At 43.3% G+C, this 20,079-nt stretch overlaps 1 protein-coding gene across 1 annotated transcript; it reads left to right on the top strand.

The window, feature by feature from the left end:
• Positions 1 to 289: 289 nt before the first annotated feature.
• Positions 290 to 12,745, top strand: Zp2 (zona pellucida glycoprotein 2). Its single transcript, XM_031384600.1, has 18 exons — positions 290 to 390; positions 482 to 570; positions 1,473 to 1,556; positions 1,918 to 2,012; positions 3,610 to 3,759; positions 4,314 to 4,358; positions 4,875 to 5,036; positions 6,597 to 6,693; positions 6,789 to 6,973; positions 7,883 to 8,009; positions 8,917 to 9,098; positions 9,188 to 9,279; positions 9,397 to 9,521; positions 9,662 to 9,851; positions 11,015 to 11,150; positions 11,231 to 11,327; positions 11,635 to 11,712; positions 12,557 to 12,745. The coding sequence occupies exons 1-18, from the start codon at positions 341 to 343 to the stop codon at positions 12,715 to 12,717; spliced, it is 2,145 nt and encodes a 714-aa protein (XP_031240460.1). The 5' UTR covers positions 290 to 340; the 3' UTR covers positions 12,718 to 12,745.
• Positions 12,746 to 20,079: the final 7,334 nt, after the last annotated feature.

Below are 20,079 nucleotides of genomic sequence, written 5' to 3'. Positions count from 1 at the left end.
CGAACCCCAACATCCTTCACTACATTGGAATTGTAGATCTCTTGCTTAAAAGATCTAAATTTTCTCCCCAAATCATAGGGTGGCCTACTAATCTACTCACCTGGAGCCTGTTTTGGAGCACTCTGGTTTTACCTCTGCCCCTCAAAAGCTGCTGGCAGAACCTGGAGGGAGGTAGAAGGGAGGGCAGATGGCACTTTTCCCCAAACCCCTCCCTCTCAGCTGGGCTAGGAGATCCAGGTGCCCCCAATAGTGAAAGGGTGGAGTCACATGCTAACTGCGGCTATAACAGCACACAGCTGCCTGCACAGCCTCACGGGGTGCTCTGGCGGTAGCTTCCAACATGGCGAGGTGGCAGAGGAAGGAGTCTGTCAACCCTCCATGCGGCAGGAGGTGAGGCACTCTGGGAATGGGGGCAGGGGATGCAATGGCTTTATTTGCTTACGTTCACTTTTTCTGAACGTTTTCTTTCTCTCCTGTCCAGCATCTACAGGTTGCTTTCTCTCTTATTCACCGTTGTGACTTCAATGAACTCATTAAGCCTTCCTCAGTCAGCAAATTCTGCCTTCCCAGGTATGTCTCTTGGGTAAGAGAACCCTTTGACCAAAGAGAAAAGTCTGCAGATGGAGTAGTTCTCCACTCTGTTCTCCCTCCCGGCTCCCCTCTACCACTCTCCATCATCCCTTCCAACAGGGACTTGTTGTACAGCCCAGTCGGGCCTCAACCCAATGTCTCAATTCACCTGCCTCAACCTCCTTAGAGCTGTTTTTTCAGGTGTGTGACTCCAGGCCTAGCTTCACTCCCTTCTTACACTAGCCATTAAAAGGGTTCTCCTAGTCATCCATAGGCTTGCTATGTTAGCTGAACATAAGAATTCAAAAGAACATCTGTGCTGCTTCCCAAGCCCTCACTGCCTCATGTTTTCCAGAACCTAAAACAAGTCGTGCTCTGAGCCCTCACATGTGGGAGCGACAGTCTTCATCTATGCCTTAAGCTGAAGGCATCTGCATCAGACCCAGCCAGAACACTTGTGAAACAAAGTGCCAAAGAGACTCTCTCCCCTGAGCCATGGGCTGCAGAAAGGCAGGTCATGGGCAGGATTTAGTCTTGAATTAAAAGAAAAAACTTCCCTGGGACTGACCCAGGATTTTCTTCTTAAAGCTCTAAATTGAAAGAACAAGCTTCTGTCCCCGAGACTTACCATCCCACAACCGGCTGCTCCACCCCAGGCAGTCAAGGTTCCTGAGCCTGACTTGTTAACTGGAAGCTGGAGTACTCCTTGGATCCCTGGGTGTTGAATGGGAACACCCTTAAAGCTCTGGTACCTTAGGTTGCATTTGTAAGTCTTACTCTGTGGGCTCCCTGAGTGTCCTCCCCATCCTTAGCTGGCAGCAGAAGATGGGGTTTCCACAGTTACCTGTAGCAAGTGTCTCCTGTCACTCAAAAGGCTTCCCAAATCTTTCTCTGTTCTCCAGGCACTCTCATTTGTGATAAAGACGGAGTGAGAGTTGAATTTTCAAGCAGATTTGACATGGAAAAATGGAATCCTGCCGTGGTGGGTATGTAACATGTACTATGTAATCTTAATTCTAGTTTGCAGAAAGCAGGGACACCTCTATTTGGATACACAGAGTCCAGCCCTTGGAGTGACTGGCATCCACCTTCCCTAGTGCCATAGGGTCCCTGACTTGCCCAATGCCAACCAGAGAGGAAAATCTTCCTTTCTGGGTAATATGACTTATTTGGGATCCAGTGGGAAACTTCTGGGTGTAAGTCACAACACCCAAAGTTTGATCATGTCACTAGGTTGGGTCAAAAGTGATAAGACGTGCCTTAGATATGGATGAGAAGTCCTGGCTGGGAACTTTCAGTTGGCTCTGCCACTTGAATGCATTTCTTGGCTATCTCTATCTTCTGTAGATACCTTTGGAAATGAAATTTTGAACTGTACTTATGCTCTGGACATGGAAAAGTTCATCCTGAAGTTCCCTTACAAGACCTGTACTTTAAAAGTGGTAAGCAAGTGTTTTGGGTGGGGAGTGACTTAGAGAGTAGAAACATAATCACTATGGTGAGGACTTAGACTTTGAAGCAGAACGGTAGTCCTCAACCAGATTGGCTTATTCTGTTGTATTACTAATATACCCAGAGGATACTTTTGATCATGCCTAGAAACATTCTGGAGATAGGATGGACACTACTCCTGGCATCAGTGTGGCTATAAGTCAAGGGTATTACCAAATAGCCTATAATGGCCCAGGGAACATGAGGTCTCACATATCACTGTTGACAAAGCCTAGTGCTTGAGCTATTAGTCTTGGGTTTGACTTAAGTAAGCTACATACACTTGCTACTTTGCTTATAGGAAAACGGGAAAGATGCCGTCATCCCTGCAGGGTAGAAGGATTAATAATACTATAGACATGAAGGCAGGACATGTGACTTAGACACAAAGCAAATGCTTGATCATAGAGCTATTTTAATCTAACCCCTGTGTCAGATGGAAGGCTATTTTTGGTGCTAGCGGATAGAGAACCTAGCTTAAGAACAGGTGTTAAAAAGAAAACAGTTGCTAAGCAATAAAGTTTTCTCTATTACCAAGCAACAGGATTGCCCAATCGGGGTAATTAGGTGTTAAAAAAAAAAAAAAAACTGCCACATGACAGTTTTCAAGCTTCCATCAAGGATTTCAGTTGATGTGGGTGTGAGGTGAGTCCTGAAGAGTCACTGTTTGAACAGGCTACGACATCACCTGACCCTGATGCTGGAGCCTATAGTGTAAGTTTTGTGTATATTCAGACTCTGCTTTCTGAGCAGTCATCTGGGCCACTAGGATCCTCTGTGATGGCCTAAAAAAGCCAATACCTTTTGTGAAAATCTGTACCAACTTAAACTTATCTGTTCTTCATTCTTTGACCGTTTCATACTTATATACAACGTGTTTATCATACCCACCCCTCACTCACTTCTTCCAACTTCTCCCAGAACTCCCCAGTACATATCCCCCCCCCAACCTGATGTTGTTCTCCTATGAATATAGGCCTTCCTAACTTCACAAAGCTTGAGTTGCTGTCCTCTGGGTTCAGCATCTCCTAACAGCAACCTGTGAATGGCCAAATCTATTCTCATAGCCTTTATGTAATGATCTTTGGATTAAGAGTGGTTTTTAAAGTTAAGATGACATAAATTCTAGGATAGTTACTATATAATACTTAGCAGACCATTGTTAGGTCTTGCCTTAGACTAAGTTCTCTGAGGTCAGGGGTAACAAAGATGGTTCCTCTCGGCTCTAGGGCATCGATTTAGTTGCTGAGTTGGTGTATTTGAATACCTGTGTAGATGTCTGGGAATAGGACCCTGATTCCCAGCTTAATAGACCATAATAGAAATGTAACAGGAATCCAGACTCTACCCCTAATGTTTGAACTCTCCTCTCAGCCTGTGAGTCTTACAAGGATATCTCAAAAGAGCTAGCTATGGTCTCCTGGCAAGGGAATGAAGTGCCTTCAGGACTCAAATGTGTTGCCACTCTAATGGTCAGATGGAATGGTCTTCTAGAACTGCCTTTCCCATTGAGGAATCGACTGCCTCATTGCTACTGTTTGTACACAGATTGGTGGATACCAGATGAACATCAGAGTGGGGGACACCAGCACTGATGTAAGAGGTAAAGACGACATGCATCATTTTTTCTGTCCAGCTATTCAAGCAGAGGCCCATGAGACTTCAGAAATTGTTGTCTGCATGGAGGATCTAATATCTGTAAGTGATGCGGAATGATTTTCTCTCATATGGCTATAGCAGGATTAATAGAATGCTGTTGTAGACATAGCTGGGCTTAGCAACTAAATGAATTTCAATTTTGTTTTTACTGTTTTGCTGTGTGGCCGTGATGAATTTTCCATACTGAGGCTTTGTTTCTAAGGCTAAAATGGAAGAACAGCATTCGCCTGACAGGGTGGTTCTAAAAACTGAGTACACACCATGTTGAGCACACTGTGCCTAGCAATAGAAAAGGCTCAAATATCTGCGTCACATGGATAATCACAGGATTGACTCATAACACATCCCATATCCTGTCCCCAAACTCATCTAGCTTTTCCAATGCTTTTTGATACCGTAAACCTAAAGGTGTAAAACCCAAGGGCAGGATGGGAAGATACATCTGTACTTGCACTCTCCCTACTGTGTGTCAGCAGCCAGACTTCTTGGAACTACAGCATTAATTTATGCCAACTAATCTGGGTGTTTCCTGCAAAATAACAAGTGCCAGAACTTCAGAGACTTTCTCTTAAATCTTTTTATTTTCTTTCCAGTTTTCTTTCCCACAACTTTTCTCTAGGCTTGCTGATGAAAATCAGGTAAGAATATAACTTGTCTGTGGGTGTGTCTGTGGGTGTGGGTGTGTCTGTGGGTGTGGGTGTGTCTGTGGGTGTGTCTGTCTCTTTATCTGTGTGTGTGTGTGTGTGTGTGTGTGTGTGTGTTGAGTGTATGCCATTTGTGAGGTGGTACCTACAGAGGTATCAGATACCTGTAACTGGAGTTAAATGAAGCTAATGACTGGTGTAAGGTAGGCCCTGAGAACTGAACTTGCTCCTATGTAAGAGAAAGTATTCACTGAGTCACCTCTCCAATCCTAAGAATGTAATTCATTTATGAACCATATTAAGACTTAAATTCAAGGTAAAGGTTATGATCACTTTAATTCTTTAAAACACTAGTTTCCCATTGTTAAGGAAGCTCCACTATTTTAAACAATGCTCACTTTTTGTTTGGTTTGTGCATGCACACATGCATGGGTGAATGAGTGTTGTAGGCATACAAGTGTAGGTCAGAGAACTACTTGCAATTATCTCCCTGTCTTTTGAATTTTGAAGAACGTATCCGAGATGGGATGGATTATTAAGATTGGCAATGGTACAAGAGCCCACACTCTTCCCTTGAAGGATGCCATAGTACAAGGATTTAATCTTCTGATTGACAGCCAGAAAATAACCCTCCATGTGCCAGCCAATGCTACTGGAGTAGCTCACTATGTGGTAGGTTTGAAGCCCCTTTATACCACCATCAAGGAAATGGCCAATATTCTTAAGACTAAGCATGATCTCAAACATGTTCTCAAATAAATGAGCTATATTGCCAACTTAAAGTATATTTACCTGGGCAGATTGGCATACACTTGTAGTTCTAGCACTTGGGAAGCTAAGGCAGGAGGCCTGTGAGTTTGAGGACAGCCTAGACTACATAGTAAGAATCTGTTACATGATGGTGATAAGAAAGAAAATAGAATGTGGTTACCAGAATCTGGAAAGACAGGAAGAAAGAATGTGAAGAGTTACTCTATATAAACAAAATCACAGGTAGCTAAGAAAAATAAACTCTGGTTCTCCTTTTGCAAGGTAATATCACAATTGTCAATAATATTATAGAATCTATTTTCAAATAATTAAAAAGGTTGAATTTGAATTTTCTCACAGCTAAAATTTCAACAACAACAAACCTAGCCTTGATGCTATTTTGAATACATATTACTGCTGTTTTCAGTTTCATGTCACTCTTTTTCCTTCAAAGAGAATTAATTTTTAAATAATAACTCTCTAACATTGCAAATGATGAGAATCCCTTCTATTCCTGCTTGATTGATTCATTATTTCATATCAGTAGTCTAGTTCCTAGCAACCTTGTTATTCAGCCCTTTTTATATAACTAATAAATCTTTGGATTCAAAAAAAAATCTGTTACAAACAACACGGAAGTTCTAATACCAACTGGATGATAGGAATGTGACAGTGAAGAAGAGCAGTGGACCTTGAAATACACAATTCCTTCTTTTTACAGGCTTACATTCCAATTATAATATAGAGCAAGAGTATTCTTGTGAGTCTTGAGAATTAAGATGTTCTGTTTGGGTGACATTTTTTATTTTGTCTTCCAGACCATCCGTGAGACATTAAATTGATGTTATTAAAATCACACTCTATGTAAGGTTTAGGCCAGTGATGCTGAACATCTCATTCCCTGGTTCTAATAGCTGTAGTGACATTACAGGGCAATGCCTTTCCCATGTTGGTAGTGGTGCTAGATGAACCTGCACTGCCCACAGTATAAAAGCTTCAAACACACAATCACATGTTAGGTGATTAATGGCAAAGCTAGGTTTTATGGTGCTATGGTCTATAGTAAAAAGTCAATTGTTTAATAGTGTATCTCTTAGGATATATCTCACTCTTAAGCCATACATGGCCATACTTGGGACAGGTGCTGGCAAGTGCTCATACATTGATTACTTTAATAAAAGACAGTTTGTTTCATCTTTAGCATAATAGGATTCCTGAGCTCTGTAAGTATTCTGACCAACAGTACAAGATAGTCATGGAATATGGCCAGTTCTTGCTGTGGTCTCCCTAGAAATGGTCATTATGGGTCATAACCATAGACATCACTAGTTTTCCAGGCATTGTAGAAGACAAGATTAGTACTTTGAAAGTGATTGGACAAAATACCTATACTTCATTTTGTGCTAAAGTGACACCCAATGCTTGAGCATATGATTCTTACTAGAGATTCAATCTAATGCCTTCAAAATCCTGACCCGCCAGCAAGAGAGCAGCTATCTCTATACTGTGCAGCTGAAGCTCTTGTTCTCAATTCCTGGGCAGAAGATCACCTTCTCTTCAAAAGCTATCTGTGTACCAGGTGAGGCCTGAGAGCTAAGCTTCAGCAGTGGGAAACATTGTTCTTGGAGTTTGACCAAAGCTGATGGTGGGTATTCTGTCAACCATTTCCTATAGATCTTTCTGTGGCTTGTAATGCTACACATATGACTCTCACTATACCAGAATTTCCTGGGAAGCTAAAATCTGTGGACTTTGGACAAAGGAGCATCCCTGAGGACCAATGGCATGCCAATGGGATTGACAAAGAAGCCACAAATGGCTTGAGACTGCATTTCCGAAAATCTCTCCTGGAAACAAAAGTATGTTTGTTATCATACCCTGAATGCCACAAGAGCCTTCTGAAATACTGTTGTGGGTGATATGATACAACTCATTACTTTCCCATAAAGCCTACTTGCTAGAGTGATGGATTTAAATAACCTTGATCACTTTACATGAGTTTTCAAGGAAAGTTCTCTCCAATACCATCGCTTTAACTTCTGCATGTGGATACCATCCTAGATTTTTCTCAGTTCATTTGATAAGTACAAGCTACCCATGAGACATCTAATGATGAACCTTCTATATGCTGTTATGTACATATATGTGTGTATACACACACACACACACACACACACACACACACACACATATATGTAATCAGTTTAACTTGGTGCAAACAAAAGGGTACCCTATTGTCCTGAGGCTAGTCTTGATAGAGGCAGGTATAGAATGTGAGGGTGTGCATAGCAATAGTATTTTGTAACCTCTGTGGAGTTCTTTTGAGTCCCTTCTCAAGATTTGGCAAGGGGTTCCACTATTTTTGTTTTGTTTTGTTTTGTTTTTTTTGAGACAGGGTTTCTCTGTATAGCCCTGGCTGTCCTGGAACTCGCTCTGTAGACCAGGCTGGTCTCGAACTCTGAAATCTACCTGCCTCTGTCTCCCAAGTGCTGGGATCAAAGGTGGGTGCCACCACTGCCCGGTTGGGTTCCACTGTTCTTTACAGTTTGGTTTGTTAATTAAAGCTTTAGTGACTAACAGTACAAAGAGCATGAAGCAACTGGGTATTTCAAAGCAATAAACTTCTGCCTAGAGAAGATTCTGATCTGAGGAAGTGGCAGCTCTTTTGTTTTGGCTCAGAAGGAAACGAGGTGAGCTTGAAGCGAGCTCTGCAAGTTTCCATGGACTCCTACTACCCGAGGTGGCTACCTGACATTCTCTTGTTCCAGCAGTCTGAAAAATGTCCATTCTACCAGTTCTACCTCTCTTCACTCAAGCTGACCTTTTACTTCCAAGGGGACATGGTATCCACAGTGATTGATCCTGAGTGCCACTGTGAGTCACCAGTCTCTATAGGTAAGCATGTTTTGTAATCAAAATTACCTGGGAATAATTTGCTCTTTTTAACACATGTGAGAAAATATAATGGACAGCAAGACTCTGCTTCATGCTTATGACTCGGACTTAAGATGAGTCCTATCAGAAAGAGCAGTTTGAGTCCTATCAGAAAGAGCAGTTTAAGTTCTAGGATAGGAGCTCAAGTGTGCTACCTACCATTCTCAAACATTCATGAAGGGAGATCATTGTATAACTGCTGAATTAAGGAGATCTTGTTATATTGGGTTAGATATCAGAATGCCCAACCCATGCACAAAGGCTTCAAGCCTCTAGTTAAACTCTCTAGAGTTCCTGAGACACCTATAAACTCTGACAAGGATTCCTGAGTGGGCAGTTTCTCTAGCTGAGCCTTGCTTCACTTTATTTCCTCACATCTAGCAGGTCAGGCCAATCATCAAAAGCTGCCTTCTCAGTTTCTCCTCAAATTGCCTTGGGATTAGTGAGTCCAGTCTGAGTATGCCTTACCAAAGTGCTCAGAACCCTCAGTTTTAGAGTTCTGTTGGATATTTTAAATGCTTAATAGCTTAACAGTTGGGCTTCCTTAGTCTTAGAAGAAAAACTGAAATCCAAGACTTGAGAAAGGGACACAATGGAGCCATCCCAGACTGAATCCTTTATCAGGGTTGTCATCAATGGCTTCATTACCTCTGTGACCCTTCTTTCCATGTCTGCTGATCTGTATGACAGTGACACTGATCGTAGTAACTTACATTCCTCTTGCAACTCAAGCTGGTTCATCAGTGTTTGCCCAAAGACATAAGACAACTCAAATTTAGTTTCTGAATTCATTCTAACACTTCAAGGCTGACAGATGTCACAGGGTGAGTTTAATTTCCTCTAAATCTTTGCTTCTGTCCACTTACAGATGAACTGTGTGCACAGGATGGGTTTATGGACTTTGAGGTCTACAGCCACCAAACAAAGCCTGCACTGAACCTAGAGACCCTCCTAGTGGGAAACTCCTCCTGCCAGCCTATTTTCAAGGTTCAGTCTCTGGGGCTTGCAAGATTTCACATACCTCTGAATGGATGTGGAACACAACAGAAAGTGAGTAGCAACCCATGGTAAGAAGTTAAGACTTTTAAAGTAAGTATTTGGTTGACTGACTAACTTTCTCTAATATTCTGATATTAAAGTTTGAAGGTGATAAAGTCATCTATGAGAATGAAATACATGGTCTCTGGGAAAACCCACCATCCAACATTGTATTCAGAAACAGTGAGTTCAGGTGTGATACAGTTTCTATTTGTTGCTGCTGTTGTTGTTGTTGTTTTAAACTTCAGCTTAAACTATAGGGACTTTTGTTAACATGATGCTTCATATCTACTTACCTACAATTTTCCAGGATGACAGTGAGATGCCATTACATCAGAGACAGTATGCTACTAAATGCCTATATCAAAAGCCATTCTTCTCCAGTGGCCTCTGTAAAGCCAGGTCCCCTGCAGTTGGTCCTACAAACCTACCCAGGTGAGGCATTGCAATTTGAGCTAATGGATGAAACCCTTCTCGGGGATTCTCCCCTGAGATGCATTATCTAGCACTGTCAGCCTGATGGCGATTGCAGCCAGCCTGCACCTTAGTCCTGAAGAGGCTTCTGTTAATTGCAGACAAATCCTACCAGCGACCTTATAGGAAGGATGAGTACCCTGTAGTGAGGTACCTCCGCCAGCCAATCTACATGGAAGTGACTGTCTTGAACAGGAACGATCCCAACATCAAGCTGGCCTTAGATGACTGCTGGGCAACTTCTTCTGAGGACCCGGCCTCTGTCCCCCAGTGGCAGATTGTCATGGATGGGTATGAACTCCCTACACCACAGGGTTGCTCAGAGACAACATCAGAACTTACTAGTGATTGAAAATATTTCTCCTGGTACTTAAAGGAGACTTTGATCATGAATTCCCTGAATTAATCCTTGTTTGTAGTCATCAGCGCTTGGTTTAATTGGGTGGCTCATGCTGCTTTTCTATCATCCTGAACTCTTGTGGAATGGGCTTCTCTCCAAACAGTCTGGCTCTATTACATCTTTATCATGAGAAGGAGAATTCTAGTGTCTGTTTACTGAACACCTACCATATGCCAGGCTGTCATGTATCCCACCCCATCACCTGAGGAACATTAGCTGCCACTTTGAGGGAATCCAAGCTTTACATGAGTTACTTCAACAGTAAGTGGTAGAATTCAGATTAGAAGTCCTACTTGACTCTAAACAAATGTTACAGTGCTTTTGGCTATAGTGTTTGTCCTCTCTGCTCTGCCTGAAGTGTCTCCTCTGGGGCTTTTTACCTGCAAAGAACTATATGTTAGCTTTCTTGGCTCTGTGGGAATATGTCACAAGACTCCAAACCTGCAGCTAGACTCTTGCCTCAAGCACATACAGACCCATTTGATCATACAACCTATCCCTTTACCTTTGAAGATTTGCCCGAGCATCCCTTTTCCATGAGGCCAGCCCCGATTCCTTTATCCCTCTATGTAAGTCTTTGTGCCTTTTGTTCTTTTCATCCTTAATGCCATCATTACCTGCTAGCATGTAAAACAGAATGGCAAGGATTCTACTACTGTTGCAAACAGTTACTACCTAGGACATAGGAACTAATGGTAGGGTAATAAGTAAGCTGGTATCTTAAATAACATGTGCATACACACATACACACACACACACACACACACACACACACAAAATAGGTGTGTGGTTACAACTTGAATCTGTTGGTGAATCTGTTTACTTGGTAAACAAATGTGCATTTGCATTCTGTAGAAGAATACAGGTGTTATACATAACTTAGAACTTTGTGGTTATTGACTAGGTCCAGTCAGAAGAATGTGAGTAAAACAGAAGCACTGGTGGGATGTAGACATAGCTGTAACATAGAGGTGTCACATGTGGCTCATTGTGTGCAAATGGGCGTGTGCGGGTTCCTGTGACTGATGCCTCCATCCTGGTACCTGTCTCCTAGCTGTGCATATGAGCTGGACAACTACCGCACTACTTTCCATTCAGCTGGCTCCTCTGTGGCCCATTCTGGTCACTACCAGAGGTTTGATGTGAAGACTTTTGCCTTTGTGTCAGAGGCACGGAGGCTCAACAGCCTGGTATGTGATCAAGAAGTCACCCTGGGGCAGGTTGACGGTGAGTGCACGGGTTCCTCCTGATGTTCTTCCTCCTCTTCCAGATCTACTTCCACTGCAGTGCCTTGATCTGTAACCAAGTCTCTCTCGACTCCCCTCTGTGCTCTGTGACTTGCCCCGCACCACTGAGGAGCAAACGAGGTAAAAATTCAGTCCTTGTTCTTGTTGCCCAAAGCAAGCCTCTATTTTCTAGAATTGAGTACATTTTAGGATGGTAATACCTTGTTCTCTACCCAATCCCAAGAAACATCTTCACCCAGTCATCTTTTACTAATGGGGCATCCTGAGATGCACAGGTTCTCAATTAGCCTGATGAACCGATCCTTTGAGAGCCTATCCACGACAGACAGATGGAATCCATGTCCCAGGCTACTCCATGGAGCATCTGCTAGGAACTCCATGAAAGCCTGTGTCAAACACAACATTGATTATCTGTCTCCTACCACAGAGGCCAGCAAAGACGACACAATGACGGTTAGCCTTCCAGGACCTATTCTCTTGTTATCAGATGATTCTTCATCCAAAGGTATAGTTTTAAAGTCTGGGATACTTCTGGACGCAAGATTTTAGTGTTTTTTTTTCTGCCAGAAATTCAATATGCTTAATGATAAAACTAAACAAAAAGTAAAGTAAGTTCCCTTCCCAGGGAACCCTGAACCTTTGTGGGCTCTCCTGAAAATCTTGACACCAGCGGGACCTTGCCCATTACCTACTGATAGACTTACTTTATAGTCTTGCTGTAATCATGCAGCTGCATGGGGCTCTTAGCCATGGTCTTGTTAATGGCCCATGGTGTTCCTTCTCCCAATTCTACTCTGATGCTGGATGTCATAATGGATTCTTAATGCCACACTAGATCTTTTCAGAGGATTGTTGCCTACCATATCAAGAAATTCGGTATACTTTGTTTACAGGTTGCATGCTGGTAGGTTGACAAGCATGAATATCCCTTTAACTTCTGCCAAACTGAAACCCACAGGACATTATGCTCCTATAATCGTACCATAGCTTCACCCAGAAGGCCTCAACTCCAGGCCTCGAATGTAAAATGAGGCTATCTTAAATCTCTAGCCAACTGCCTTGTGACATTACACACTCAGGGAACTGCTAACCCTCAGTACATTGTGTTAGTTAAAGCTGAGACTCTGAGGCTTTTTCTAGGTATTGGCCCATCTGGCTTGAGATGGAAAGAGCAAATGGTTATAATAGAAGTGGGGGTGGGGTGGAGCAGGGAAGGATGGAGGTGGCAATAGTGTGAAGAGGGCGAGGCTGCATTCTACTGCAAACTTCCAAAAACAAGTGATGGAGCCTTCAGTTTTATAGAAGGGCTCAGACTGACCTTATGACTTGAATACCTGCTTTCTTTGTAGGTGTCATGGACCCCAACAGCTATGGGATTACCAAGGATATTATTGCCAAGGATATTGCTTCTAAAACATTGGGTGCTGTGGCTGCACTAGTGGGCTTAGCGGTTGTTATAGGATTCATCTGTTACCTGTATAAGAAAAGAACTATAAGGCTCAATCACTGATTGGACTTGTACATAAAGAGACTGCAGTAAAACTATTGTCTTACATGTTCATGTGTGTACACGTACGTGCACTCGGGTAAGGCCAGTACTCAAGTACCACTCATTGGTTGTTTTTTTTTTTTTCTTTTGTTGGGAGAAAGAAGTGGTTTCATGGACCTGAAACTTGCCGAGTAGGCTAAACTAGCTGATCAAAGAGCCACGGGAATCTGCCTGTCTATGATTCCCTAGCACCAGTAATATGGTGTGTTCCGCTATGACTGACCTTTAAAAACAAACCAAAAACCACATGGAGCTCAAACTCAGGTTCTCATGCTTGCCAGACAAGCACTTTCTGGCTGAGCCATCTCTCCATCTTTCCAGTCTGTTGCCTTCTGTTTTAAGACTAGAAAAATATTTAAGAATTATTATACTCAATCATTTTTAGATCTGGGGCCTGTTCACAACCCCCCAGGCAGGCATTTATCAACTTGAACAGGAAAAGTTAAATTTATATCTTGTTTCCTATCTGAGATTTTGTGACTCCCTTAGTGGTATACCTGACACATGCCATTTATGCTCAATAGGGCTTGGCTGCAGCCACCTGAAAGAATACACTTATGAGTCCTCTGTGTTTGAGCCCCTCACTCAGACACAGGGTTGGGATAGGAAGAGTAGAAAACCACTTGTGTCTGTCTACCTTTAGCACAAAAGTGAAATACCAAATGTGGGGTACTTAAGTAAATAGGCTTTGGGGATTATTGGGAATTGCTTCCACCTTCCTGTTGATTCTCAAGTCCTAGTCTGGAGAGTCCCATTGTGTAGGGGATGGTGGGAATATGTGCCAGCAAGTGATCACATTTGGAGCCAGGAAGAAGACATTCATACGTCACAGCCCCTTGAGGAGGCCATCCTCCATGGCCTAATAACTTAAATGTCCACAGCATCTCTCAATGTGAAAATTTTAACATGTGTATCTTTGGGGGAAACAATCAAAATATACCATTTTTAATCATTTGACCAAAAATATTCCTTTAATGAAAGATTGTTCATAGTAAAGTATTTCCTAACTTAAACAACTCCTCAAATAAGACTCCTGGGACTTCAAAATGATCGAGTTGTATCTCTGTAACTCCCTTTTAAAGATCTGTCTCCAGGGGAGAAGGAAAGGATGCTGTGAGGTCCATCGTAAGTGCAATTTCAATGCTGCTGGTGTCCAGGCTCCACACTCAGCCTGAGCCTAGTGACCATCTCCACTGTGCTCAGCTCCTCATAAGGCTCGCTTCCTGGAGGCACCCTGGTTTTCCCTAGGATGCTTGGAAAAAGTTATCCACATGACCAATCTTGACCTAATTCTAGAGCTCGGCCATCTTTCACATATCTAACAAAAGTCCATCTGTATCCTTAGACTAGAAAACACGTTCCCTCCTCCAAAAACATTTCTAATCTCTAATTGGGGAGAGGTTTAAATAGAAATACAAAATTTTGCTGGGGGTGGGAAGGTATTTGGATTATATTTCCTAATCACAATCCATCATTGAGGGAAACCTGAATAAGGGCTGAAGCAGAGGTCTTAGAGGAGCACGGCTTACTGGATTGCTCCTTGTAGTTTGCTTAGTCTGCTTTAAGTACCCAGGACCACCTGCCCAGGGGTGGCACAGCCTGTAGTGGTCTGGGCCCTCCCCCATCAGATGCCAATCAACAAAATGCTCCTATAGACTAGCCTACAGGTCAATCTGATAGAGACACTCCCTAGGTTCCCTCTTTTCTACATGTGTCAAGCTGACAAACTAACCAACACAAGAGTACACTAGGTACTTGTTCCAAGCCAGGAAATAATGTATTTAAACTTGTGGCTATCAGTTATGCTGTTGAGATTTCCAAAACCTAACCTGGAGTCAAAGCCTATCTATTTTGTAGTACACAGGAGGTCTCAAGCTTTAAGTTGAAAACTCTTCCAACAGACTGTGTTGGACTTTGCATAGCTATGGCAATGGGGGGTGGGCGGGAGGGGGCATGGAAGGACAGATTTATTTTGGCTCAAGGTCCAAAGTTAGAGTTGGTGCTTGGGCAGGATGCCATGGTAGAAGAGGCATGTGTCGGAGGAAGATCTAGCGTCACTGAGGACAGTGAAGGGACCCAGGACCAAGGGTAGCCTTCGGAGGTGTGCTCCTTGCAGGACTGTTCTTCTCAACAAGGCCTCACATTATGAGGTTTTCACAATGTACAGAAACGGTGCTACGCGATGGGCCAAGTGCTCATAGGTGCTTCAAATACTTCAGACTACCACGGCCTTTCTTCTCAAATCATTTTGTTAGAGTTGTGCGGGGTAAAACATCCTGACCTGAGAAGGTCTGTGTTTATACTGTGTGGAAGGTCTTGTGTGTCCAGAGTGCCCGGAGTTAGAAGCTCAATTCAACAAAGCCATTCTTAGGACCCAACTTTATAAGGGTATAAGAAATTAATGATAAAGCAAGAATCGATCTTGGATTCAAACTTTTCTGTGTGGTACCTTATATCTTTAGGCGGCTGCATATTTGAATCAGAAATAAAACTTTCATGTGCTGTGCCTTTAAATGATATTAAAATGAATACTGATTTTAATAGCAAAATGAATGCTGATTTCAATAGCAGCCGGCACAGCAAATGCAAAAATAAGTTGGCTCTGGCACCTCATGTCCACATCTTGATCTAGAAGCAAATCAGTATGTATCAGTTTTGGTGGCTTCCATGGAGACATGGAATTCATAGATGTGATGGATGGTCTTCATATGGTTAGATGAGGCAAGTTGTCAATCACAAGGGTCCAAATAAAGAAGACACAGGAGACCTGGGCTCTGAGAAGATATGACTCTGGTAGCCAGAATCTGAGTGCTGCAGGGTTACAAGCCAGGGAGCTCAGGTAGCCTCTAACAGAGGAGCAGATGAGGAACCATGGCGGAACCTCCAGAATCGGCTCTACTGCCCCATTTTGCACTTCTGAGTTTGCCTCCAGAGTTATAACTACTAAGTTTATGTTGTTGGAGCTGCTAAGGGAAACCCATCCACCCTCTAATGACTCAGGACCCACAAACTAGAAGAAAAAAAAACACTGGAAATGTTCACATGAGTTACTCAGGCCCTACGTCCCTTAAGCTCTTGGTAGACCCTCACCTGCAAGCTGGCCCATGTGTGTTGGCATCAAGATCTCCTGGGCTTCTGAACGTCTCTAGAACAAACTCCCTTCTGAAGTGTTTGCCACAGTACTAAAGCAGAACTTGCCTGGAGCAGCTGCTCAGATGAACACTTGTTGCCATGGTAGCCTGGAACAAGTACAAGGAGCAATAGATTCAGTTGGCTTCTCAACTTTTGAAAGTACACATCCTACGGTATGTGGGGGAGGCAGCCTATTCCGAGAGTAAGTGTGTGGGCAAGGAGTTGAGCTCAAACCCCAAGAGGCTGCTCTTTCATCCACACTGTGTTTGTGACCTTCCTAATCGGGCAGTGATGGGTTGTGATTGTAAAACAGGTGTCAGAAATAGGATAGAAGGGTCTTTGGTGGTTCTGCCAGTGAAGAGTGCAGGGGGCTGGGAATGGGCTTGTACATTGTGGAAAGAGACCCCCCCCCAATTACTTTTCTTCCCTGACCTGTTCTGTGGCTACTAAAGTTTACTTGGGTACACAGAATTTCAGAATAAGAAGGTTGGGGTTCTAGATTTATATCCTGCTAGTTGTGTGGCCTTGAGCAGACAGAACAATCTCTATGCCTGTTTCCACACTCCCAATCCACGTCAATGTCCTAATCTTGTGGCAGGGGAGCAGGAGAAGCATTCAATGAGATTATCAGTGCATTGATACAAAGCTGCCTGGCCAAGCCTGAAGCATCTAAACACCAGGATACTGACAGTGCTAAACTCTAGACAATACATTGCTACAGGATGACTAACATCATTGTGCGACCCCAGCAACCTTTGAATGCATATTTTACAAGTACATATGCCTGTCCTCACCTACTAAATGAATCCTGAAGGACTGGATCTGAGGATGTTTAAGCAACATGGGAAGATAAATGATGGCCCCAGTGATATCTGTGTGCTAATCCCTGGGACCTGTGAATGGCAAGCAGGGCTTTGATGCTGTGATAAACTTAAGAAGGTTGAGATGAGGAAAGTACCTGAGTTATTGGAGTAGAACATGAATAGAACCACACATACCCCTATAAAAGGGGAGGATGTCCAACTCGGGGAGAAGGGAAGGAGGAGAGCAGAGTCTGGAGTGGAGCATTCTGAAGATGGAGGAAGAGGATACGGTAAGGTCTTGAGTTCAAGAGAGGAACGTGGAGTCTGTTTGTCTTTTGTCTGTTTTTATCCATTTGAGTAAAAGATTTACTAGGAGAGTAATTGGTCCCAGTAACATTCAGGCAGTATGATGGGAAAAGTTCAGTTCAGAATGTGGGGAAGGGCCCATGCATGTATTAACTGAGTGGCTCATATCACCTCATGTACTAGGGTTTCTCTGAGTGTGGGAGAAAGACCTTTTGGCTGCAAGGTCACAGCACTGGGTTTTTCCTCTCCTGGGGTCTGGTTACCTGAGAAGCTTTCCAGGAAGTGAGGATTAGAGTTAAAGTTAGACCTGATAGGATGGCTGTTGTTTCCTTTTACAACAGCTGTGATGGGGGTGTGGTGGGGCCTGCTGCAAGGAGGCAGGGCCTGAGTAGCCTCTTAACCCAAAACCTGATTGTAGCCGGAGACCAGAAGTGGACATGGAAGCCAGCCCAAAGGGCCTCTAGGCCCTGAAGAAGGGACCTACCTGACAATTAACCCTTAGAGCTCTTGAAGGGTCTTAAATTGTAGCACTTAAAAATTCTCCCTTTGTGAATAAACAGAAGAAAACCCAAGAAAGGAGCCCTGGGACAGAAAGTATAGGGTTTAATCAAAGCAGATCTACTTGCTCCCCCCTCCTCTCCCTCTCCCCCTCCCCACACTCCACCTCCTACCTCCCACCCCTCACCAGACTTTCCTGCTAAGAGAACCTTGCCTTTCTTTTGGCACAGCATAGCATCCCTCAGGGGATGTTTCCTGACTAGCCCAAGATAAGCTCCCCCTCCCCTTGCCTGCAGTTTAGAAGTGAATGAAGTCTATAGTCTCATACAATGAGATTTAAGAGGAAAGTGGTAGGGGGTGACTCCATCTTTCCTTCAAATCTTACACAGTTTAACCCCTCTCCCCTCCCTCCCTTTTTTTCTGTCTGCTTTTGAATGTGATTATGGGACATTGTGATTCCTGGAACTGTAGCAGCCCTCCTGTGCCCAAGAGGAAACAAACCTAGGGACACTCTAGGAATGAGGGGCAGAAACCCAAGGGGATGAAATCCTTAATGAGTTCCTTGTGTGGCCTGAATCAACCCAAGAGGCACTCATCTCTGGGTTTCCTGTTTAGTGGTAGGATGCTGGGTCATGATTTTAAAAAGAAACATTATGCTTCTTGTTAAGGAACTCCTGGACCTGCAAAGATGTAATTATTCCTTTCACTTTTCTTGTCTTTTTCTTTCAGATGCTAAAACCTAAGTGTGCTTTTCCTGGTACTGTGGTATCCTTTTCTAAAGCCCTCTCCCTACCATGTGGCTGATGATCCACCATGTGACCAACCTTGATTCTGGTTTAACCAAGGTTCCCCTTGCACCCCCCTCTCTTCTCCTCCCTCAGGAAGCAGCTGAGATTCACAGTTCGCCCACCTTGTTGTTTGTCTTTAAACTAATTAAATTATCCTCGGACTTAAAGAACTTCTGTTTTTACAAGAAAGCCCATGTAACAAATCTTTAAACACAATACATATAAAACACACAGAAAAATACATATAAAAACATTGAATTATTGTGTTTCTTCTGATTAATAAGCAAATTGTAAAGTCCAAAAATAAGAGTAGCTTTCACTTTTGGTGCACCCTTTCAAAGCCTTAGAGAACCTGATCTAGCTGTGTTTGTCATTTGATTCCCACCAATACCTCTGAAGGAAAGTGGTATGCTGGGAAGTGTAGTTCACTTGTTCCATCTTAGAGAAAGATGCTAAAGGAACCTCAGAAAGTTACTGATCACACAAGGCCCCTTCCAAGGCTGTACAAGCCGGAACAATTCCCAGGGAAGAAAGACTCTTCCATGGAGATGACAGTTTGGGCAGGGAGCTCCAGGGATGCAGCTGATGTGACCCATGCATGACATGCAGCATGTCACCCATGCTGAGATGGGCTTTTAAGTGACGAAGTTGCCTTTGAGTTGCCCATGCTCTTGCACACAATCCCTCATCCTTGCTCCTGTCAGTGGCCCCAGTAAACTCATGGGTTCACCAAGCTGGCTATTTTAATCATTCTTCTTGGTCTGTCATTGTGGGGAACTAGGAGTTAGACATACAGGAGAGGGGCCACAGATAAATAATGATAGCAAACTTCCAGCTTCTTCCTTACCATGCTGCCCTGAGAAAAGGACCTAGCAGCTTGAGACAAAGATCTAGAGGGTGTCTTTTCTAACCAGTAATCCCCCAACACACACACACACACACACACACACACACACACTTACACAGCAACGCACACAGAAGAAAGATTCTTTGTAAAACAGAGGGGGAATTTGGCTGCTAAAGACTTGCCTCGCCTGAGGGGCTGGGGGCTTTAAGGGTCTTTGGTTAGCTGGAATGGGGATGGACTATTCTTCTTTCCTTAATTTAGGGTTGGTCAGTTTAAACAAAGGGATGCTGATAGGCCCACAACTTTGTTTAACCATGCCTTGAACTTATCAAATTGGTCTGCTGGCGTGTGTGTGTGTGTGTATGTGTGTGTGTGTGTGTGTGTGTGCATGTGTGCATGTGCATGAGCACGCACACACATACACGCATTTCCTCACTTTTAATAAACTTTCTTCACCAGCTGATTCTCAGATTTCTTCTGCTGCTTCCTGTTGTGTTCAAGATTTTTTTTTCTGCCTTTTAATTCTTTAACTGGCAGAGAAAATAAACCCAGTCCAGACCCCTAGAAGTAACAGTTAACATCGTATCTGGGAGGAATAGGCATTTCCCCATGTTTCCCCAGAAAAAAACACACCACACTCTTATGGAAGAAGCCATATTAGTATAAAATGTTCACATTCCTCATTACTTAGCATAGTGATTTTAAAACCTAATAACTGTGAGTGCTATGTAAAGGCTTGCTGTATCGACTAGGAAATAACAATAAAAAGCCTGTGCATGTTTGGCACAGACACATTTTTCTTTCAAATATTCTTCATCCATGCTCGGTTGAATCCAAGGAGACAGAATCCACAGAAACCAAGGACCAACTATGGAGAGAAGCTTGGTTCAGAGCAGACAGTATTGCAGTTTCTCAGCTCCTGAATTCAGGAGTCAGGAAACATGCATGT

This window comes from Mastomys coucha, unplaced genomic scaffold (genome assembly GCF_008632895.1).
Source record: "Mastomys coucha isolate ucsf_1 unplaced genomic scaffold, UCSF_Mcou_1 pScaffold21, whole genome shotgun sequence".
Lineage (NCBI taxonomy): Eukaryota > Metazoa > Chordata > Mammalia > Rodentia > Muridae > Mastomys > Mastomys coucha.
This window is presented reverse-complemented; position numbering and strand designations above follow the sequence as displayed.